The 24434-nt window shown below is 47.9% G+C and overlaps 1 protein-coding gene across 2 annotated transcripts in view; it reads left to right on the top strand.

Annotated features, from left to right (window-relative positions):
* The window catches only part of GDPD5 (glycerophosphodiester phosphodiesterase domain containing 5), a 224318-nt gene that overhangs the window by 139955 nt on the left and 59929 nt on the right, over positions 1-24434 (top strand). For both annotated transcript variants that reach the window (XM_030469058.1, XM_030469059.1), the window contains exon 3: positions 16333-16436. In XM_030469058.1, coding sequence (XP_030324918.1) covers positions 16333-16436 — 104 coding nt within the window. The remainder of the gene's footprint in view (positions 1-16332; positions 16437-24434) is intronic.

Here is a 24434-nt window from a genome sequence, read left to right as displayed (position 1 = left end):
CCAACCCCTGCATGGGCAGGGACCCCTCCCACAGCCCAGGTTGCTCCAAGCCCCATCCAACCTGGGCTGAGACACTGCCAGGGATGGGGCAGCCACAGCTTCCTTGGACAACCTGGGACAGGGGCTCAGCACCCTCACACCCAAAAATTTCTCCTCTCCATCTCCCCTCTTGCAGCTGGAAACCCTTCCCCTTCATCCCATCCCTCCAGGCCCTTGTCCAAAGTCCCTCCCCAGCTTTCCTGGATCCCTTCAGGCACTGGAAGATGCTCCAAGGTCTCCCTGGATCTTTCCCTTCTCCAGACTGAACACCCCCAACTCTCTCCCCCTGGCTCCAGAGCTTCTCCAACCCTCTGAGCATCTTTGTGCCCTCCTCTGGACTTGCTCCAAGAATTATTTGCGTTAAGGATGCCAGAACTGGACCCAGCCCTGGAGGTGGGGGCTCAACCACAGCAGAGCAAAGGGGAAGAATCCCCTCCCTTGATTTTCTGGCCAAGCTCCTTTTGATGTAACCCCAGGACATGTTTGGCTTTCTGGGCTTCAAGAGCACATTGCTGGCTTGTGCTGAGCTTCTCTTCAACCAACTTTCTCAAATCCCCCCTCTTTCCTCCTCAGGGCTGCTCTCAGTCTCTGCCAAATGGTAAAAACAGTTTTGGGAGGTTTTGGGAGCCATAAAAGTCAGGGTTTGGCAAGGTTTAGTCACTCTCTGGTTTTCTCTCACCAGAAATTCCAGCCCCAGGCTGAGATGTCCTTGAGCAAGAAATGGTTCTAAAATCTTGTATTTCCTAGGAAAAGCTTTTGCTTTTCACAAGTGGATTTTTTTCTGAAACAAAAGAAAGAGAAAGAGAAAGAGGAAAGGGAAAGGGAAAAGGAAAGGGAAAGGGAAAGGGAAAGGGAAAGGGAAAGGGAAAGGGAAGGGAAGGAAAGAAGGAAAGGAAAGGGAAATGTTGAAAAGCTTCTTCCTGTTGTAGTTTGATAGTTATTAACTTATTTAATTATTTTTGATGAATGAACACGAGGTTTACAGTGTTCAGGAGACAGAGAATGGCCTGGGGTCCACCTTGATGACTCAAAACCAAATTTAGTCCTTTTTCTTCCCAGTCTTTTATTAGCAGGTGTCTCTTATGCAAGACCACCACGTGTTACCCAGGAGCACTGAATCAGCCCACACCTTTGGAGTGTTCATGGAGTGGCTGGAGTGGCTCAGATGGATTTTGTTGACAGATGTCTCATTCCAATTCATCCATCTCCTGTCTGGAGAGGGCTGTGGCAAATGGGAAAAGTCCCATAACTTCTGAGATTCAAAGTACTCACAGAGAGAGTGGGAAGGGAGAAAGTTGAGGATGAAGAGGAGAAAGCAAGAGGTGGAGAATGTGTTGAAGTGAAGCTTTGTGCCAGGTGTCCCTCCCCTTGCTTGTTAGATGAAGAGATAACAAAGCCTTTGGACAGGGTACAAAGTCCTCTGAGAGCTGAGTGAGATTCTGTGGAGTCCTACAGACTCCTGTCTGCTCTCTGCTGGGTTCCTGAGTCTTAAATCCAACAGAAGGATGGAAGCTTAATCCCTCTGCACCTCCTTGAGGTGAGGGAATTGAACCCCAAGCACCTTGATTCTGGTCCTGATGGCCATAAGGTCTGGCAGGTCAGCATCTGCTGGCCAAGTGAATTGATTTCCTCACTTAAAGGCCTCCTGCCTGCTCTCTGTTGGGTTCCTGAGTCTTAAATCCAACAGAAGGATGGAATCTTAATCCCTCTGCCCCTCCTTGAGGTGAGGGAATTGAACCCCAAGCACCTTGATTCTGGTCGTGATGGACATAAGGTCTGGCAGTCAGCATCTGCTGGCCAAGTGAATTGAACTCCTCACTTAAAGGCTTCAAATCCTCACTTAAAGGCCTCCTGCCTGCTCTCTGTTGGGTTCCTGAGTCTTAAATCCAACAGAAGGATGGAAGCTTCATCCTTCTGCAGCCTCCTTGAAGTGAGGGAATTGAACCCCAAGCACCTCGATTCTGGTCCTGATGGACATAAGGTCTGGTAGGTCAACATCTGCTGGCCAAGTGAATTGATCTCCTCACTTAAAGGCTTCAAAATCCTTGATGTGCAAGTGCTTTCCCTTTATTCTATCCCTCTGCAATATGAGAGTCAGCTATTGGATGTGCTTCTGGCAGTGAAGGCTGATTTCAACCTCAGCTGTAGAGGGACAGGGGTTTTCTTCTCTACTGACACTGGAGAAATCACATCTCAACACTGGGGCTGGTTTGGGGGCTTCCAAAATGCCCAAAGTGCCCAAATGGTTGGAGTACCAAGTTCGAGTTGGATAGTAGGAGAGTTTCTCCCCTTGAGGATGGTCCCATCCTAGAGCAGGACCAGAGAAGGTGGGAATTTCCATCCTTGGAGAGACTCAGACCTTGCTGAAACCTTGTCCTGAGCAATCTGACCCGAGCTGTCCCTGCTTTGTCCAGGACAGAGCTTGGCAGAGGCCTTTTTGCTGCCTCAGTTGTTTGATCTTTAAATGTATTTTGGGGGGTCTACATTTGATCTTTTGACACTGGTCAGAGCTAATGAGTTCACAGAGGGGTTGGAAGGAACCATCCAGAGCAGGGCCACCTCCAGCAGGTGACACAGGGACACATCCAGGGGGGGTTTGAATGTCCCCAGAGAAGGAGACTCCACAACCTCCCTGGGCAGCCTGGGCCAGGGCTCCCTCACCCTCACAGGGAAAAAGTTTTTCCTTATATTTATATGGAACCTCCTGTGCTCCAGTTTATACCCATTGCCCCTTGTCCTGTCACTGGGCATCCCTGAGAAGCTCCTGGCTCCATCCTCCTGGCTCTCTCCCCTTACATATTTATAAACATTCCTGAGCTCACCCCTCCTTCCCCTCTTCTCCAAGAGCCCCTCAGCTCCCTCAGCCTTTCCTCACCAGGAGATGTTCCACTCCCTCCATGCCCTTGGTGCCTCTGCCCTGGACTCTCTCCAGCAGTTCCCTGTCCTTCTGGAACTGAGGGGCCCAGAACTGGACACAAGATTCCAGATGTGGCCTCCCCAGGGCACAGAGGGGGAGCAGAACCTCTCTGGACCTACTGAACCACCCCCTTCTGATTCCCCCCAGGTGCCATTGGCCTCCTTGGCCACATTGGTGGCTCCTGGGCATCCTTCCACCCACCAGCACCCCCAGGGCCCTTTCCCCTTCTCTGCTCTCCAAGAACTCAGTCCCCAACCTGTACTGGTACTTGAGGTCTAGATGTCACCTCCAGCAGGTGACACAGGGACACATCCAGGGGGAGTTTGAATGTCCCCAGGGAAGGAGACTCCACAACCTCCCTGGGCAGCCTGGGCCAGGGCTCCATCACCCTCACAGGGAAAAAAATTCTTCCTAATATTTCTATGGAACCTCCTGTGCTCCAGTTTGTACCCATTGCCCCTTGTCCTGTCACTGGGCATCCCTGAGAAGCTCCTGGCTCCATCCTCCTGGCTCTCTCCCCTTACATATTTATAAACATTCCTGAGCTCACCCCTCCTTCTCCTCTTCTCCAAGAGCCCCTCAGCTCCCTCAGCCTTTCCTCACCAGGAGATGTTCCACTCCCTCCATCCCCTTGGTGCCTCTGCCCTGGACTCTCTCCAGCAGTTCCCTGTCCTTCTGGAACTGAGGGGCCCAGAACTGGACACAAGATTCCAGATGTGGCCTCCCCAGGGCACAGAGGGAGAGCAGAACCTCTCTGGACCTACTGACCACCCAGCTCCTAATTGACTGGGCTGGAAAACTGTTCACATTTACAGCATGAAAACGACTGTTTTAAGGGCTATGTATTCACATCCCATGAGTTATAAATGAAATTTCTTAGCTTCATGGTAGGAACTGAGGTATTGTACAGCCTGACAAAATGCTCCAGCTGCTATTTGCTTTTCTTTAATCCCCAGTTCCTGGTTCTAATGGGTGCAGCTGGGAGGCTGCAGTCATCTTTCATGTTCAGAGATGATTTAATAACTTGCTTGAAGAAGGTTTGCTTTTGTTTGTTCAAAATGAGGTGCACGGGGTAATCCGGAAAGGAAGAATCTTGTGCTTGGTTTTTCTTTTGTATTCACTGGGTAAATAATAACTTTCCTCCTTTCCCCTCTCAGCTGATACCCATAAATGCCTGCAGGAAATTGATTCTTGAAAATGTCAGAAAATAGAGTTGTCAGGAATCATTAATCAACTCTTCACTGTATCCGGGAATGAATTTCAACAACCTGAAAACCCACTTGAGTTCTGGTGCTGCTCCAGCCTGAGCCCAGCACTTGTCTTGGCTCTTGATGTGGAGAGCAGTTGTTTGGGATTAGGTGGTCTTGACCTATCAACAAAATCCATTCATCTCCTCAGGGCAAGGTGCCTGGGCTGGCACATCATGGGATTGGCAGGGTTGGAAGGGACCTTGAAGATCATCCAGGTCCAACCCCCCTGCCATGGGCAGGGACACCTCCCATAGCCCAGGTTGCTCCAAGCCCCATCCAAGCTGGCCTTAAAAAGTGAATTAATACACAGGTACAGCCCAGCAATCTGTTCTGTGAATGGAGAATATCCCTTCAGTTTGCCTGGCAAATAGGAAAGGAAAAGGAAAAGAAAGGAAAGGTAAAAGGGAAGGGAAGGGGAAAGGAAAAGAAAGGAAAGGAAAGGAAAGGAAAGGAAAGGAAAGGAAAGGAAAGGAAAGGAAAAGGAAAGGAAAGGAAAGAAGGAAGGAAAGGAAAGGAAAGGATAAGGAAAGGAAAGGAAAGGAAAGGAAAGGAAAGGAAAGGAAAGGAAGGAGAGGAAAGGAAAGGAAAGGAAAGGAGAGGAAAGGAAAGGAAAGGAAAGGAAAGGAAAGGAAAGGAAAGGAAAGGGGAAAAAGGAAAGGAAAGGTAAAAGGAAGGAAGGGAAAGGAAAAGAAACGAAAAGAAACGAAAGAGGAAAGGAAAAGAAAAGGAAAGGAAAAGGAAAGGAAAGGAAAGGAAAAGGAAAAGGAAAGGAAAAGGAAAAGGAAAAGGAAAAGGAAAAGGAAAAGGAAAAGGAAAAGGAAAAGGAAAAGAAAAGAAAGAAAAGAAAAGAAAGGAAAAGAAAGAAAAGAAAAAGAAAAGGAAAGAAAAGAAAAGAAAGAAAAGAAAAGAAAAGAAAAGAAAGGAAAAAAAGAAAAGGAGTGGAAAGGGGGGTGGAAAACATCAAAAAAGCTTCTTCCTGCTCTAGTTTGATTTTTATTTACTTATTTAATTATTTTTGATGAACAAACAGGAGGTTTACTGTGTCCAGGAGGCAGAGAATGGTCTGGGGTCTGCCATGATGACTCAAATCCATGAATTCCCAGAGGCACTTGGACTTGAACAGGAGCCCTCTTCTTGGTGGATGATTGGCAGCTCCAAAAACCTCTTTGTCCCACCAATTCCTCCTTCATTTCAGACTGAAAATTGAGGCTCTTTAGCACCTCTTGAACATGAAGTTATTGTGAAAATCCTCTCTGGTCACAGGGACTGGGGGCGGAACTTGGTTCTATTAATGTTGGCAGAAAGAGACCCATGGGTTGGGTGATGGGGAGATATTCACACTATGCAGGTGTAGGTGTTGAAAATGAGAAGGTGGTATCAGGGTTCTTTATATAAGAGGTATAAGATAATAGGATTTATTTAGATATTTTTATATGATGTATAAGAGGTTTTTTTTATAGGCAACAAAGAGGGACAACTTCCTCCAGAGCATATTTAGATCCTTTCATTGATACTTTTGTTTGGAGTAAACCTGTAATTGATTCTACTTAAAATCATAGAATGGTTTGGGTTGGAAGGGACCTTCAAGTACCTAATGTACTCAGTTTTGACCCAAAGCAAAGCAGCACTATCAGAGACAAAATGAAGCTGAGGGATTCACAGGTTTGGGGACATTTTCACCTTCATGCATTTGTTAAGCTACCATGGGATGAGCAGGACCAAGAGTAGAGAACACCACAGAACAGAGTTTATAGGATCCCCTACACCACATTACCCAGGATTGCACCCAGAGATGCTCAGGTCCCTCCATCATCCTCTCCCTTGGCCTCTCTCCAGTAGATCCCAGTCTCTCTTGAACTGGGAAGCCCAGAACTGGATGCAGGATTCCAGCTGTGGCCTCACCAGGGGGACAAAAACCTCCCTCACCCTTCCTCATTATCCCAGAAAGAGAATGGGATTAAACCTCTGGTCTTGCCCATCCAGCCCCATAACTGATGGAAGCAAAGGCCACTCTGTTGGACAGAAAAATTAAGAAATTCCATTTTCCTCTCACAAAAAACAGCTGCAGGGTTCTCCTCATCACAGCCAGAAGCAGCAGTTTTAGGTTAAATAAACAAACCAGGGCATCCTTAAAGCTGGTTTTCCAACACAGTCCGTCCCTGAGGACTGCATTCCCTGGGGCTACAAAGCTCTCCAGAAAAAAACCTCCAAACAGCCTTAAAAAGCCTTTAAGCCAGCCTGAAGCACAGGCTGCTTCTCAAAGGAGGTATCAGAGGAACCTGCCAAGACCATGGCCTCAATTGCAAAGCATCATCCTTAAAAAGACACAGATTTCTCACCTAGGAACCAACTTTCCAGATATGACTGGGTGGCATTTAATGCATCTGCTGATCTTGCATCTTGAAACCTTCCTCCCTCTACAAGACAGACACATTCATTTGATGACCAAACACTTGCAAAGTTTTCCTTTCAAATCCATGCCTGGAGTTTTTCCCTGATCCCAAATCCCTGTGATTTTCAAAGCTACCTTGAAATATACTGGTTTGTCCCTGCTCTTTATGTTCTCCTCCATTTCAGCCCAGAGAAGAGGTGCTTTTCATAGGTCCAGCTGGCATTTGGAAAATTAACTCCATACTCTGCTCTGCCAGGAGGTCAGCCTGGTTTTAGAATCACAGACTCATGGAATGGGTTGGATTGGAAAGGACCTTCAAGATCCTCCAGTTCCAAATCCCATCCATGGGCAGGGACCCCTCCCACATCCCAGGTTGCTCCAAGCCCCATCCAACCTGGGCTGAGACACTGCCAGGGATGGGGCAGCCACAGCTTCCCTGGGAAACCCATTCCAGGGTTTCACCACCCTCACAGGAAAGAATTTCTCCCCAGGATCTCCTCTCCATATCCCCTCTTGCAGCTGAAAACCCTTACCTCTCATCCCATTCCTCCAGGCCCTTGTCCAAAGTCCCTCCCCAGCTTTCCTGGAGCCCCCTCAGGAGCCCCTTTAAACCTCAGGAAGGAGGAAAAGTATAAATGTAGTGGTAGTCTCTTCTGATCAATGGGGTCTCATCCTGGGCAGTCTTCATTTTAACACCTTAAATGTTGCTTGTTTGATCACAGCCCAGATCACAGCCTGTTTAGATCCTCTTGCTGTGCTGATCTGTTTGGGGTTTTGTTGGGTTTTTTGTTTGTTTTATTTTTTGGTTTTAGTTTGCTTGGGTTTTGTTTGTTTGCTTTGTTTTTTATTATTTTTTTCTCTTTATTTCTTTTTCTTTTTTCCTTTTTGGTAAATTAATGGTGGATTTATAAAGTTCCAAGTAAATTAGCTCTCTGTGTGGCTGGTGGTGGCACAAAAGGGGGAGCTACTTCCAAAGGGTATCCTGAATCCTGCTAGGACTGTGGGTGTTAGTACAGATGTGTTTGGTCAAGTTCATTTGCAGGACAATCCCGAGTGCTGTGTGAGCTGCACCTGGTTAAGTTCAGTACAAATAGAATCATGGAAACATGGAATGGGTTGGGTTGGAAGGGACCTTCCAGCTCCTCCAATTCCAACCCCTGCATGGGCAGGGACCCCTCCCACAGCCCAGGTTGCTCCAAGCCCCATCCAGCCTGGGCTGGGACACTGCCAGGGATGGGGCAGCCACAGCTTCCTTGGGCAACCTGGGACAGGGGCTCAGCACCCTCAAATTCAAGAATTTCTTCCTAATACCTAATTTAAATCTCTCCTAATTTAAATCTCAAGCGAATTAGCTCTCTGGGTGGCTGGTGGTGGCACAAAAGGTGGAGCTACTTCCAAAGGGTATCCTGAATTCTGCTGGGACTGTGGGTGTTAGTACAGATGTGTTTGGTCAAGTTCGTTTGCAGGATAATCCTGAGTGCTGTGTGAGCTGCACCTGGTTAAGTTCATTACAAATAGAATCATGGAAACATGGAATGGGTTGGAAGGGACCTTCAAGCTCCTCCAGTTCCAACCCCTGCATGGGCAGGGACACCTCCCACAGCCCAGGTTGCTCCAAGCCCCATCCAACCTGGGCTGGGACACTGCCAGGGATGGGGCAGCCACAGCTTCCCTGAGAAATCCATTCCAGGGTTTCACCACCCTCACAGGAAAGAATTTCTCCCCAGGATCTCATCTCCATCTCCCCTTTTGCAGCTGGAAACCCTTCCTCTCATCCCATTCCTCCAGGCCCTTGTCCAAAGTCCCTCCTCAGCTTTCCTGGATCCCTTCAGGCACTGGAAGATGCTCAAAGGGCTCCCTGGAGCTTTCTCTTCTCCAGACTGAACACCCCCAACTCTCTCCTCCTGTCCTCATAGCAGAAGTTCATCTTCATGTAGTTTTTACTCACTCCAAGAACCTTACATCTGCATGGATAATAATTCTTGTTCAGGGCAGCTACTGAAAGACACTTTTTTCAGTTCTGGAGCAACTTCCTTCCCTGTTTTTTTGGTAGCTGATTATATTCATTAGAAAGAGGCTTAATGTCTCTGATCACAGAAACCTCTGACCAGAACACAGATCCTATCAGCAGGTGAAATGGAAAAATAATTCTAATTAACTTCCAAGGTTGGATTTCTCTGCATGCAGCTCAGGGTTCATGGGGAGCAGTGAATCAGATGGGTTGGAGGGTTCTGGCTGACACTGATTTTTCCAAACATGGGACCATCAGAGCACTCACTTTGCAGATTTGGAAAAGAAGGTTGAAAAGTACAGGTTTTAAAGGGGAAGGAGTTCTCTGAACAGTTTTAGCTCAGTGTGAGAGAAGGAAGGAGCCCTCTCTGCCAATAGCATTTAATGCTGAGTGATTTCCCAGTGCTACATGAAATATGAATGAACAGCCAAGAGGAATGTAGGATTGAAATGGAGCTCAGTTTATCCATGTTCCTGAAGTAATGAAGCTAGCAATAAAAGATTTCTGGTTCAAAGCCAGAGTGCCAGGAAGTGAGCTGGAGTTTTTCTCTTGATTTTCGTGGGCTCAGATGATCCTTTTTGCTGCCTGGCCCCCTCCCCATTGTCTCTCCTTTCTTTCCTCTTCAAATGGATCTCTACCTTCTCTTCTCTTCTCTTCTCTTCTCTTCTCTTCTCTTCTCTTCTCTTCTCTTCTCTTCTCTTCTCTTCTCTTCTCTTCTCTTCTCTTCTCTTCTCGTCTCGTCTCGTCTCGTCTCGTCTCGTCTCGTCTCGTCTCGTCTTCCCTTTCCTTTCCTTTCCTTTCCTTTCCTTTCCTTTCCTTTCCTTTCCTTTCCTTTCCTTTCCTTTCCTTTCCTTTCCTTTCCTTTCCTTTCCTTTCCTTTCCTTTCCTTTCCTTTCCTTTCCTTTCCTTTCCTTTCCTTTCCTTTCCTTTCCTTTCCTTTCCTTTCCTTTCCTTTCCTTTCCTTTCCTTTCCTTTCCTTTCCTTTCCTTTCCTTTCCTTCTTTCTTTTTTAATGAGTATTATTGAAATACCAAGGCACCTGTAGAGCTGACTCACTGAAGTCAGGAATTTAGGATTATTCTTCCTTTTTTTTTAAGTTTCCATCTCTGAGCTGCCACAAATACCTATCCTGGTGTAAACTGGGGCAAGGTTTGAGCAGAGAAAAAAAAAAAGTATGATTTTTTCAAAGGCACCTATTGAAAGGACAACAATACTAATAAAAAAATTCTGTTTACTTAGAAGCATCTAGAATGCCAACAAAACAGCTGCAACTTGAGACCATGGCCTCTTGTCTTGCTGAGAGTTGCCTGGGAAAAGAGACCAACCCCCCCCTTGCTTCAACCTCCTTTCAGGGAGTTGCAGAGAGTGATGAGGTCTCCCCTGAGCCTCCTCTTCTCCAGCCTCAACACCCCCAGCTCCCTCAGCCTCTCCTCACAGCATCTCTGCTGGATCCCTTCACCAGCCCACTTGCCTCCTTTGGACCTGCTCCAGCACCTCAAGCTCCTTCCTGAGGGGCTGAGGGGCCCAGAACTGGACACAGGACTCAAGCTGTGGCCTCCCCAGAGCTGAGCACAGGGGCAGAATCCCTTCCCTGGACCTGCTGGCCACGCTCTTCCTCAGCCAGCCCAGGATGCCATTGGCCTTCTTGGCTACCTGGGCACACTGCTGGCTCCTCTTCAGCTTCCTGGCAATCCAGACTCCCAGGTCCCTCTCTGTCTGTCTGGCTGCTCTCCAACCACTCTGTCCCCAGCCTGGAGCTCCCCATGGGGTTGTTGTGGCCAAAGTGCAGGACCCGGCACTTGGCCGTGTTGAACCTCATCCCATTGGGATCAGCCCAACTCTCCAGTCTGTCCAGGTCCTTCTGCAGAGCCCTCCTGCCTTCCAGCTGCTTTAGAACCTGCTTTAAAATTCCCAATGACAATTTCCAGCCCCCTCTACTGTCCCAGGCAAGGTCAGTGGCATTGGAGCACTGGAAATTCCAATTCCTTCACAGGAAAGGTTCTGGAAATGCACAACTTGGAAGGGACCCAATTCTGCCCACACTGCTGTTTGCTGTGAGCTCTGGGTAGGAATGGAGCCCTAATCCACCCAGGACTGGCATTTCCTCTTAACTATTCAGAGTTCAAAGCAGGTTTCTCTTTTTTCAGTTCATTTGGAAACTCTGGATTGCTTTTGGGTGTCACAGAGGATGCTGGAGGTGCTGGGTTTGCCTCAGAGAGGTTCTGTGAGATTTATCCCAAGGAGATGTTGATACATGTTAAGGATGCAAGTTCAGGATGTCAGGGAGGGATAGGACATGGGGGAATGGATTTAAACTGAAGGAGGGGAGACTTAAATTGGAAGTTAGGAAGAAGTTCTTCACCATGAGAGTGGTGAGAGCCTGGCACGGCCCAAGCCCCATCCAACCCAGGCTGAGACACTGCCAGGGATGGGGTAGCCACAGTTTCCTTGAGCAACCTGGGACAGGGGCTCAGCACCCTCACCCCAAACAATTTCTCCCTCCCATCTCCTCTCCATCTCCCCTCTTGCAGCTGGAAACCCTTCCCCCTCATCGCATCCCTCCAGGCCCTTGTCCAAAGTCCCTCCCCAACTTTCTCCTTCTCCTTCTCCTTCTCCTTCTCCTTCTCCTTCTCCTTCTCCTTCTCCTTCTCCTTCTCCTTCTTCTTCTCCTTCTCCTTCTCCTTCTCCTTTTCTCCTTCTCCTTCTCCTTTTCTCCTTCTCCTTCTCCTTCTCCTTCTTCTTCTCCTTCTCCTTCTCCTTCTCCTTCTCCTTCTCCTTCTCCTTCTCCTTCTCCTTCTCCTTCTCCTTCTCCTTCTCCTTCTCCTTTTCTCCTTCTCCTTCTCCTTCTCCTTTCTCCTTCTCCTTCTCCTTCTCCTTTTCTCCTTCTCCTTCTCCTTCCCCTTTCCTGCTCTTCCTCTCCTTACTTCTCTCCTCCAGACTGAACACCCCCAACTCTCTCAACCTGTTCCAGGCTCTCCCCACCCTCAAATTCCAGAATTTCTTCCCCAGCTCCAACCTCAATCTCCCCTTTCTCTCCAACTTTTAACCCATTTCCCTTCTCCTCTCCCTACCCCCCCATGTCCAAAGCCCTCCCCCAGCTTTCTTGGAGCCCCTTCAGATATTGGAAGGTTGCTCTGAGCTCCCCTGGGATCCTCCTCTTCTCCAGGCTGAACAACCCCAATCCCTCAGCCTGGCTTCCCAGGGAGGTGCTCAGCCCTCTGAGCATTTCAGTGGCTCCTCTGGACACCTTCCAGGAGCTCTGTGTCCTTCTGATGCTGGGGTTCCCAGTAATTTATAACTAGGGATCATGTCCATCTTAGTGCCATAGGAAACAGGAGAAACTGAAAGGGAAATGTGGGAAAAAGAAGGGTAATTTAGAACAAGTGCCAAAAACATCAGTGCTGGCCTTCTTCTAAAATCCCATGGGGCTGAAAACATGGATGATTTCTCAAGCACCTACAATTTCCTTGGGGTTCTGCCTGAAATTCTGGAGGTGAAGTGACCCTTCCCCCTTCTTGTGGCTGTGATTGAGTGATGGGGATGACTTGATTTTCAGTCTTTATTTTTGGCAGCAGGGGCTCCAAGCTGTTGCATCTTGCAGATTTCACCTTACATGTGGGAGCCTGCAAAGTTGGAGCCTCTAAAGCTCTTCCAGTTGAGGAGCTGTTGGAAGGAGGTTGTACAGGACCTGGGATAAGTCCAATTAATATTCTAAATTGTGCAAGTAGGTCAGATTCACAGTGGTTCAGATTTTGGTTCAGTTTGTGCTGAATCTGATGTCCCAGCATCACTGGTGATTGGAAGATGTTCCCTGTTCTTCTAAAAGCCCACCCAGAACTCTGCTGGAATTCTGTCAACCCTTAAAGAATTTGACTGGGTTTTGAGAAAATCAGCCAGGAAAATCTCTCTGGCAAGTGCACCATCAAGGACAGACCAAAAATAGCTTTTGGAGAGTTTGACACTAACTATGCTACTTGCATGTAAACGAGGGGAAAAACACAGTATATGAAAAAAAAAAAATAAAATTCTAACTGCTCTGAAATGTTTTCCTTGGCTTGTTTATCAAATCAGTGTCATTCACTGCACGAATCCTGTCCAAGCTTATACCATAATGACCTTTAAAGAACTGGAGGATTATTTTTTTCTTTATAGCAACGTTGATCCTCAGCACTTGTGATGCTTTAAGCCTCCCTTGCTTTTCAAAAACCTGCCCAGTCAACCAGTTCAGCAGTGTTGCTGTTAAGTGGAAGGAGATGTTGAACCAAACAGAGAGGAAAAAGGCAGCAAACAATAGGGAGAGGGATGTTTGAGAGCCTGGAGAGCTGCAGACTGGAAGGCATCCAGGAGCAAATAGTCCTGGTCTGCTGAAAGGATTTGCAATTCCATTGTCCTGGGGAGTTTGGGTGGGATGGAGTGAAGGTGTGAGTGGGTTTGGGATTGTGTCTTTATAGAATCCAGATGTTGCATGGCTGGGCATGGAAATTCTGGGTTGGAAAGGGTTGGCTTGGCTGAGTAGCAGTGGCTGGTGTGGAGAAAATTCATTGTGCTGAGATGCTGCAACTTTGCTGCTCCTTCTGGGATTGGGAAAGGATGGTGTTGAGCTAGATCAGAAAATCTGGTTTGGGTTGGAAGGGACTTTAAAAGGTCAGCAGGGACATCTTCAACTAGATCAGGTTGCTCCCACCCAACCTGACCTGGAAGGTTTCCAGGGATTGGGACATTTATCACCTCTGTGGGTAACCTGGGCCAGTGTTTCATAGAATCATAGAATCATAGAATTGGCTGGGTTGGAAGGGACCTCAGAGATCATCGAGTCCAACCCTTGAACCACCGTTGCAGTTGTTAGACCATGGCACTCAGTGCCACATCCAGGCTCTTTGGAAATAGCTCCAGACACGGAGAATCCACCCCTTCCCTGGGCAGCCCATTCCAATGCCTGATCACCCTCTCCAGAAAGAAATTCTTTCCAATCTCCAACCTAAACCTCCCCTGGCACAACTTGAGACCATGGCCTCTTGTCTTGCTGAGAGTTGCCTGGGGAAAGAGAGCAACCCCCCCCTGGCTCCAACCTCCTTTCAGGGAGTTGCAGAGAGTGATGAGGTCTCCCCTGAGCCTCCTCTTCTTTAGGCTGAACACCTCCAGCTCCCTCAGCCTCTCCTCATACGATCTGTGCTCAAGTCCCTTCACCAGCCTGGTTGCCCTCCTTTGGACCTGCTCCAGGACCTCAATAACCTTCCTGAACTGAGGGGCCCAGAACTGGACACAGGACTCGAGGTTTGGCCTCACCAGGGCTGAATACAGGGGCAGGTTTCAAAACCCTCATGGTAAAAAAAAGAAAATAAAATCAACTCTTGGCCATATGGTTTTGAATGCACTCAGTAGTTACACTACAGAAGTCCTTTGGAAACTTCTTCTTGTCCTTTTTTGCTTTATTTATCTGGAACACAAATCCCTGTGTGGGAATGAGGCACCTAATGGTGCTACTGAGGTTTGATCAAAAAGATGATAAATTGGAACCGAAGTTGTAACCCTAACCCCTGGCCAAAAATTGGGAATTTCGAGCAGAAAACATAATTTTCTGGCACAGCAAAAGTGAAATAATTCCAAGCCTTTTTATTGCTTTCTTTTTCTCTTGGCACTTTACTGTCAGATGAAGCTGAAGGGAAGAGCTGCAGCACAAGATTGGTATCCAGGGTAACGGATGAGTAAATAGCTTCAGCCTCTAAGATGGGACGGGAAAGCAGAGAGTAATTGGGGTTTCTTATATCATAGAATCCCAGCCTGGTTTGGGTTGGAAGGGACCTTCCAGCTCCTCCAGTTCCAACCCCTGGATGGGCAGGGACCCCTCCCACAGCCCAGGTTGCTCCAAGCCCCATCCAACCTGGGCTGAGACACTGCCAGGGATGGGGCAGCCACAGCTTCCTTGGGCAGCCTGGAACAGGGGCTCAGCACCCTCACAGAAAATAATTCCTTCCAAAAATCTTATCTAAATCTCCAATCTTCCAGTTTAAAACCATCCCCACTCATCCCATCACTACACATCCTTCTGAAAAGTCCTTCCCTAGGTTCCTTGTAGGCTCTCTGCAGGTACTGAAGATGAAAAAAGGAAAGAGAGATGTTTTGTAAGATGGTGGTGAAGTGGGGTTGACTTGCTTTCTTTTCTGTTAAACATCAGATACTAGAGATATTTTGAATTCACCTGGCTCCCTGCAACCATTATCTGCTTTCCAGGACGGTGGCTGTGCTGCTCATGAGTGTCAGGACTATCATTTTCCTGATGGGGAAACTGAGGCAGGGCCTGTGACATTCCCCCTTGTCCTGTCAGCCCATGCCCTTATTTTAAATCCCTCTCCAGCTTTCCTGGAGCCCCTTCAGGCACTGGAAGATGCTCCAAGGTCTCTCTGGAGCCTTTTATTCTCCAGGCTGAACACCCCCAACCCTCTCCCCCTGGCTCCAGAGCTGCTCCAACCCTTGGATCATCTCCATGGCCTCCTCTGGCCTCATCCCAGCATCTCCATCTCCTTCTTTGTGTTGGGGGGTTCCAAAATCCCACCCAGGACTCCAGGTGGGGTCTCCCCAATCCTGTGTTTATTTTGGTTACATCATTTTTTTCTTCATTGAAAAGCTGTGAGGCAGCTCACTGGAGAAAAGAGCATTTCCCAAAGAGATTAATAATGGTTTGCTCAGGCTCTAGAAGGAAATTACAGCAGTAGAACTGCTTTTTTTCCAGTTTTCATTTCTTCTTGCTCCTTCTGGGAAGAGAGGATTCATTGGAATATTCCCCCTCACAGATTTATTCCAGTGTTTTGTTCTGAACAAACTGGATGAGAGTTCCAAACAGAAACATGTGTGGACTTCTGCAGAGTAAAACCAACAAGGAGCACGTGGAATATGGTGTTGGTTAGGGAGAGTTTTCTTGCAGCATTGTTCTCTTCATGGGTGTCCTTGTGGTTTAAGCTTTTACCCATGCAATTGGAATGGGGCGTTGAACAGATGTTTTAGGGATTTTTTTTTTTTTTTAATTGTTCTGGAGAGGGTGGATTGGAGTTAATTAATTGCAACATTCACCCCAACTGAATGGTGATAAAAATACCTTTCATCTGATGCTGGTGTGGTCTCTCCCTCTGCTGTATTATTTACAAAACACTTTGATACGTGGTGGGAATGAAGTGATGGGGATGGGTGGTTTGGCCCTGCAGGATCTGAGTTCCCTGGGGGAAGGAGTAAGGATTCCAATGTCTGGGTAGGAGAAGCATCCCTAACCTGCTGTGTAGTCTTTGTTGTGTGATCACTACTCAGAACAAGAGTAAAATTCCAAGTTACATCTCTCACCTGTGTATGGACAAGGAAATTAAAGAATTGCCTCAAAAATGCAAAAAAACCCCCAAAAAACCCCAAACAACAAAACAAAACCCAAACAACAAAAAAAAAATCCCAAACCCCAACCAAGAAAAAATTGGCTCTGTGTCCATAAATGCTCCCTCTTTCCTCTCTGTGCCCTATAAAGTATGATGGATCTTCCTAAGTGACCCAAATGCCCAGAGCTGGGGACCAGGATTCCATCTCCCACCTTCCCCAGTGGAGAATAAATCTGGAATCTGCCCTTGGGAATGTCTGGTTACTCTTTCCAACCTCAACAGCTTCGAGATGGGATATGGGGCAGGTTGGGGAAGTGGTCCTGAAACAGCATAACATTAACCTTGACTTCTCTTCTTTATCCACAGTGGGAACGTCTCTGGTTCCTCATCCTCACCTCATCCTTTTTCCTCACCCTGGTCTGGTTTTATTTCTGGTGGGAAGTTCACAATGACTACAATGAAATCAACTGGTGAGTAGAGTTCTCCTGGTGTCTAGAGGGAAACCCTGGACAAATTTGGCTTCCATCCTCCTCTTCTAAGAGCTGGGTGGAATCCACTTGAGGATTTTTTAGTGACAGTGAAGGGACAACAAGGTTGGAAGTCAGACTTAAGGAGAACTTATTTTTGGTTGGTGTAAATGGTCCTCATGTCTCCTTGGTGAACACCATGTGAAAACAAAGGTGGGGCTGAAATCCTGTAAAAACCTTTTATTTTTTGGTCGTTGTGGTTCAGATGCTTCTCCAGTTGGTTGGGTTTGGAAGTGGCTGAGCAATTTGGCTGCAGCTTTCCACTAAATCTAAATGACAAAAAAACCCAAAACAAAACCAGCCTGAAGCAGATATGGGCGTGGAAAATTTTTGCCAAGTTGGAAGGAGCTGAAAACAAAGTTTCCAGTGGGGTGTGCTGGGGAGTTTGGGGTCCTGCCAGCTTCCCCCAGTGCTGGAAATTATTCTCCCTTTTGCTATCTCAGCAGCATCTTAAACCACTATGAGAGTACCTAGGGCTCTCTTCTAACTGAACTGCTTTGACATCATCTTCTTGTCAAAGAGAATAAATAAACTTTGTTTTGAACATTTGGAATCCCAGGGGGTTGTTGATCCTGTAAATAAAGGGCCTGCTTTAGATGCTGAAGTTGTGTGGGGGAAAAGTCAGTGACATGACTCCTCCTAGGAGTGTGGATTGGCTCTTTTTCCTTCTCTAAGACCCACACTTTGAGAATAGAAACCATCTGTAGTGCTCTTGATTTATGTTACTTCTATAATATGCTTTTTTTTTTGTTTAAAAAAAGGGTGTTTTAGTACTAATTTTTTGTTTCCTTCAGTAAGGATGTGAATGCTCCTAACACCACACTGCAAAGCCAAATCTGTTTTAGCTCAAAGTTGAGGAAAAATATAAAAAATATATTTAAATAAATCATGCAGGGGTGAAGCAAGCCCTGAAGATGCTCTGAATGGCCATTCCAGCAGGGTTTTGTGTCCCCAAATATTCACATAGGAAAGGGAGGAGATCACAGAATCCCAGACTGGTTTAGGTTGGAAGGAACCTTGAAGACTATCTGGTTCCAACCCCCTGCCATGGGGTCCTTCACCTCCAGCAGGTGACACAGGGACACATCCAGGGGGGGTTTGAATGTCCCCAGAGGAGGAGACTCCACAACCTCCCTGGGCAGCCTGGGCCAGGGCTCCCTCACCCTCACAGGAAAAAAATTCTTCCTTTTATTTATATGGAACCTCCTGTGCTCCAGTTTATACCCATTGCCCCTTGTCCTGTCATTGGGCATCCCTGAGAAGATCCTGGCACCTCCCAGGATGCTCCAACCTGTTTTTCAACACTTCCAGGGATGAGGCAACAATTTTGGAGTGGGTCTGTTCTAGATGCAAGAGGTATTGGGGGTTTTAACCCCCCCCATGTCCTCCTGCAGACCAAAACCTCGACCCTGCCACACAACCCAGCATAGAGAGGGTGTTGGGAGCAATTCTAGATGGACAGGAGTGGAAAAAACCCAAAAAACCCAAAGCTTTTTGTGCACAACAGCACAATTGCATCTGTTCAACCATTGCCATTCAGTGCTGAAAATGGGTCAGTTATTTGTGTGTGCTGTCACCCCAATGAATCATAGAATCATAGAATCATAGAATTGGCTGGGTTGGAAGGGACCTCAGAGATCATCGAGTCCAACCCTTGAACCACCGTTGCGGTTCCCAGCCCATGGCACTCAGTGCCACATCCAGGCTCTTTGGAAATAGCTCCAGGGACGGAGAATCCACCCCTTCCCTGGGCAGCCCATTCCAATGCCTGATCACCCTCTCCAGAAAGAAATTCTTTCCAATCTCCAACCTAAACCTCCCCTGGCACAACTTGAGACCATGGCCTCTTGTCTTGCTGAGAGTTGCCTGGGAAAAGAGAGCAACCCCCCCTGGCTCCAACAGGGAGCTGCAGAGAGTGATGAGGTCTCCCCTGAGCCTCCTCTTCTCCAGCCTCAACACCCCCAGCTCCCTCAGCCTCTCCTCATAGGGTCTGTGCTCGAGTCCCTTCACCATCCCAGTTGCCTCCTTTGGACCTGCTCCAGCACCTCAAGCTCCTTCCTGAGGGGCTGAGGGGCCCAGAACTGGACACAGGACTCAAGCTGTGGCCTCCCCAGAGCTGAGCACAGGGGCAGAATCCCTTCCCTGGACCTGCTGGCCACGCTGTTCCTGAGCCAGCCCAGGATGCCATTGGCCTTCTTGGCCACCTGGGCACACTGCTGCCTCCTCTTCAGCTTCCTGGCAATCCAGGCTCCCAGGTCCCTTTCTGCCTGGCTGCTCTCCAGCCACTCTGTCCCCAGCCTGTAGCGCTGCTTGGGGTTGTTGTGGCAAGATCCCTTCTCCAGAGGTTGAGGAGAACAACAGGGTTTCTGAAAAAAAATCAGCCTAAAATGGTGTGGAAAGGCTGGGAGAGGGAGGATGGTAACATCAGGTGAGGTTTTCATTACAACCAGGACATTTCCAGGAAAAATTTCCAGTGGGTTCTGTTCAGGCTGAGCTTGGTCCTCTTCCCTCCCAGAGTAGATGTGTGGGGTCCATTAAACAAAGACCCTTTTCCAGCCAGGTGGGGTGTAAAGGAGGTGAAAGCATCATTTTTGTCCTGATGGAGCTGTGAGCCTGTTGGGGATGAGATACAGTGGGGTCCTGGCTCTTGGAGACCCCATTTTTGTTGCTCCTCAGTGGCCAACACTTCTGCCCCAGTTTTTGGTCAGGGTTTCTTTGATACTTGTTCCTGTTGTCTCCTTCTGTGCTCTTCTGGCTCTGTAAGCCTTTTGCAGATCTTTTGGGGGAAAATGGCATCTCTGGACCTAGCACACCAAGCTGCTGGCAGGGGGACTCTGGAGGAAGCAGGACAAAGAATTATTGTCACAAAGCTTCTTTGTGCCCTCCAAAGGTCATCCTTTTGAGCTCTCCTTCCTCACATCACATCCAGGCAACTACAAAAAACTTTTTTCTGTCCCAGAAGTTCATCACAGCAGGTGAGGAAAGACAGGAGGCATCTGTCCCACCTGCCCCTCAAGGGACTTGTCTGCAGTAGACCAGGTTGACTGAAGTCTTGACACCCCAAGGATAAAGACTTTCCCCCTCTCTGGGATTTTTTTCTAACACTCCACCACCCTCTCTGAGGTTTTCCATCCCAAACCTCTAAGGAGCATTTCTTCTTGTGATAGTCTTGAAGTCTCTCATTTCATCATCTTCTCTATAAAGCAGTGATCAGACCATCTCATGATCCTCTCTGTGAGACTAACCAAGTCCAGCTTCCTCAAGCTTTCCTAGGAAACTCTGTTCCCCAAGTTTCTCACCATCTTGGGTTGGTAGTTCTCTACTGGACCCCCTCCACATCCTCCTTCTGGGCACTGTGGTGCTGGTGCCACCTCCCTGGTATTGAGCAGAATGGAGAGAAGCTTTGCTTCTTCTGCTGGTGACACTTCTGGTAATGCCATCCAGTAGTTTGAGTAGAAAGAGGTATCCTGTGGGGTCACCCACCCTCATGTCCTCTCTAATTCCAGGTATTCAGCAAAGCCTTTGACACCGTCCCCCATAGCATTCTCCTGAAAAAGCTGTCAGCCCACAGCTTGGACAGGAGCACCCTGTGCTGGGTTAGGAACTGGCTGGAGGGCCGGGCCCAGAGAGTGGTGCTGAACGGGGCTGCATCAAAATGGCGGCCGGTCACTAGTGGTGTCCCCCAGGGATCAGTGTTGGGCCCAGTGCTGTTTAATATCTTGAGTGAGGATTTAGATGAGGGGATTGAGTCCATCATCAGCAAATTCACAGATGACACCAAGCTGGGAGGAAGTGTGGACCAATTCGAAGGCAGTAGGGCTCTGCAGAGGGACCTGGAGAGACTGGAGAGTTGGGCTGATCCCAATGGGATGAGGTTCAACACGGCCAAGTGCCGGGTCCTGCACTTTGGCCACAACAACCCCATGCAGCACTACAGGATGGGGACAGAGTGGTTGGAGAGCAGCCAGGCAGAAAGGGACCTGGGAGTCTGGATTGGCAGGAAGCTGAAGAGGAGGCAGCAGTGTGCCCAGGTAGCCAAGAAGGCCAATGGCATCCTGGGCTGTATCAGAAACAGCGTGGCCAGCAGGTCCAGGGAGGTGATTTTGCCCCTGTGCTCAGCGCTGGTTAGGCCACAGCTCGAGTACTGTGTCCAGTTCTGGTCCCCTCAGTTTAAGAAGGATGTAGAGGTCCTGGAGCAGGTCCAAAGGAGGGCAAGCAGGCTGGTGAAGGGACTCGAGCACAGGCCCTATGAGGAGAGGCTGAGAAAGCTGGGGCTGTTCAGCCTGAAGAAGAGGAGGCTCAGGGGAGACCTCATTGCTGTCTACAACTACCTGAAAGGAGGTTGGAGCCAGGGGGGAACTGGACTCTTTTCACAGACGACCTTCAACAAGACAAGAGGACACAGTCTTAAGTTGTGCCAGGGGAGGTTTAGGTTAGATATTAGAAAGAATTTCTTCACGGAGAGGGTGATTAGGCTATGGAATGGACTGCCCGGTGAGGTGGTGGATTCTCCGTCCCTGGAGACATTTAAAAAAAGACTGGATGTGGCACTCAGTGCCATGGTCTAGCAACTGCTCCGGTGGGTCAAGGGTTGGACTAGATGATCTCTGAGGTCCCTTCCAACCCGGCTAATTCTATGATTCTATGACTCTATGATTTTTTGGTAAGTTTACTAGTATGGAAATCTAAAGCCTCATTATTCTGGTTAAAACTGCAAAGTGTCTCTCATTTGTTTCTTTTTTTTTTTGGCTAACATGACACATGGAACGTGAATTCATAGAATCACAGAATCAGTTTTGGTTGGAAAAGATCTTTAATATCAAATTTAACCCTGAACCTAGCACTGCCAAGGCCACCACTGCCCTACGGCCTCAGCACCACAGCTTGGAAATCCCTCCAGGGATGATGGGGACTCCACCACTGCCCTGGGCAGCCTGGGCCAGAGTCTGACAACCCTTTCCAGGAAGAAATTTTCCCTAATATCCAACCTAAACCTCCCCTAGTGCAATTTGAGGCCATTTCCTCTTGTTCTATCACTTGTTCCTTGGGAGCAGAGCCTGACCTGTCCTCACCCCAACCTCCTCTCAGGGAGTTGCAGAGATCCAGAAGTTCTCCCCTCCTCCTCCTTTTCTCCAGGCTGAACACTCCCAGCTCCCTCAGCTGCTCCTGCACAGATTTCTGCTCCAGACCCTTCCCCAGCTCCATTCTCTTCTCTGGACACACTCCAGCCCCTCAATGTCCTTCTTGTCACGAGGGACCCAAAGCTGACCCCAGGATTTGAGGTGCAGCCTCTCCAGTGCCCACCCCAGGGGGACAATCCCTGCCCTGCTCCTGCTGGCCACACCAGTGCTGACACAAGCCAGGATGCTTGGGGCCTTTTGGGCTACCTGGGCACACACTGGTTCATATTCAGGCTTTGTAGACCAATACTTCCAGGTCCTTTTCCACCAAGCACTTTCCAGTTACTTCTCTGCAGACCTGGAGTTTTCCTTGGTTGATTTTGACCCAGATGCAGGACCTGACATTTGACCTTGTTAAACTTCCTGCAATGAGCCCATCAATCCATTATTTCCAGATCTTTCTTCAGAACCTTCCTACCCCCCAGCAGGTCAACATTCCCTCCCAACTTGGTGTCATCTGCAAACTCACTGAGGGTGCATTCGACCCCTTCATCCAGCTCATTCATTTGGACCTTGAAGAGAACTTCCCTCAGTATTGATCCCTGGGGAACAACCATCAAATCCAATTGGATTTAAGTCCCTTCAACTCTTTGGGTTAGGGCAGCCAGCCAGTTTTTTAGCCAGCATCCCAGGATCATAGGAGCATCCAAGGATCATAGGACCATCCAAGGATCATAGGAGCATCCAAGGTTTGTAGGAGCATTCAGGGACTGTAGGAGCATCCAGGGACTGTAGGAGCATCCAAGGATTGTAGGAGCATCCAACCTATGAGCAGCCATTTTCTCCAGTTCCTTAGAAGTTCCTTAGGGTGTTCTTAATTTTTTAGCTGTCCAGAGTTATGCTAAATGCTGAACAGCTCCCAGAAGTGAATTAAAAGGTAGTAAACCCTACAGATGAGCATAGCAAACCCTGCCCGTGGGTCAGGCAGCAATGGATTCATGTAGCTTTGTAAAAAAAACCACCCAAATTGCCCTCATTAAATTGTGGCAGTGGTAGGGTTCACCTACATAGAAGTGGTGATTTGGCCTTTAAACTTGTAAAGACTGAAGGGACTCTTCTGGGATTGAAATGGGTTTTAGAAAGGGAAAATTAGAGCCTGACATGTATTGCTGCAGGTTTTAAACCTTTTTTTTTTTTCTGTGAGGCTGAATATGCAATGAGGTCTTTGTCAGTGAAATGGCTTTGTGGCTCTTAAATTAAAGTAAATATATATATATATATTAAAATTTATTGCTTTGGGCATTTTTTTGGTGGTGTCTACACTTAATTGCATTATACTACAGATCTCCAGTGTGCAAGCAACATATTGTAACAGAAAGTTCAATGCTGGTTAATGAAGGATGTGGAAGAGATTTTAATTTGTGAACCTGCCTCTGTTCCCTCTAGAACAGGACTATAAATGCAAGTCTGTGGAGCTAATTTTTTTTTTCCCTTTCTTACCTCTGGAGTAAGCTCATGTGTTCATAACTACCATGGAAACAGCATTTTAAAACACTCATTTGCACATCAAGTGAAGACCTGGCACCATCACAGGGGCATCAGAGCAAAAATCTTAGAGGTACTGAAGTTGAGCTAAGGAAGCTCTTGGTGGTGGCATGAGCAATAACTTCAGAGGGAGAAATCTTCCTTTCCTTTCCTTTCCTTTCCTTTCCTTTCCTTTCCTTTCCTTTCCTTTCCTTTCCTTTCCTTTCCTTTCCTTTCCTTTCCTTTCCTTTCCTTTCCTTTCCTTTCCTTTCCTTTCCTTTCCTTTCCTTTCCTTTCCTTTCCTTTCCTTTCCTTTCCTTTCCTTTCCTTTCCTTTCCCCTTTCCTTTCCTTTCCTTTCCTTTCCTCTTTCCTTTCCTTTCCTCTTTCCTTTCCTTTCCTTCCCTTTCCTTCCCTTCCCTTTCCCCTTCCCTTCCCTTCCCTTCCCTTCCCTTCCCTTGAATCCCTAACCAGAACCAGCACTTGGTTCATGTTTATTGATCCCAAGGCTTTGGGCTCCAGACCCTACACAAGAACCTTCCTGCTGAATTTAACAGATGGAGCAGCTTCCAGACCAGGATTTGGGGCTGATTAATGATGCTGGATTTGAGTGGTGGGAGGGAGGTTGAATCTGGGATTTTCATGGAGCATTTTTTTGGTTGTTTTACCAAAAAAAACAGCAACAGAACCCCCTGTGTGCTTGCCTGGGCTATCTCATAGAATGAGCTGCTGAGTAGGATTGAGGAAAGGACCATTGGGTCTGAGCCCCACATTTTCAGATGTTGGAGGTGATGTGCACCGAATTTTGGGGACCTTTTAATAGAGTTCAGGTGTGTTCTCAACCTGGTTTCTCCTCTTCAGATGGATTTAATCCTGAGGTTGGCAAATTAGGATGGGTTTCAGGCAGTCCACAGGAGATCACAGCATCCAGATGTTGCACCAGGGCTCTTTGTTCCTGCTGGGCATCTGCAGCATCCTCCCTGTAACTCTCTTGTCCTTGCTGTACCAGAGCATTTGCAGAAAGGTAAAAGTAACCCCAGTTCCAGTCAACCTAGTGATGTTTTTTTTTCCTAAAAGTCCACTGGAAAAAGTTTTAATCCAAGTCAGGCTTGAACTCAGAAGCTACACTTTGTGTCCTACACTTCGGCCACAACAACCCCATGGGGAGCTCCAGGCTGGGCACAGAGTGGTAGGAGAGCAGACAGACAGAAGGGACCTTGGAATTTGGATTGCCAGGAAGCTGAAGAGGAGCCAGCAGTGTGCCCAGGTGGCCAAGAAGGCCAATGGCATCCTGGGCTG

Source organism: Calypte anna, chromosome 1, assembly GCF_003957555.1.
Source record: "Calypte anna isolate BGI_N300 chromosome 1, bCalAnn1_v1.p, whole genome shotgun sequence".
In the NCBI taxonomy this organism is placed as follows: domain Eukaryota; kingdom Metazoa; phylum Chordata; class Aves; order Apodiformes; family Trochilidae; genus Calypte; species Calypte anna.
Note: the sequence above shows the minus strand (reverse complement) of the source record. Positions and strands in the feature narration are given on the sequence as shown.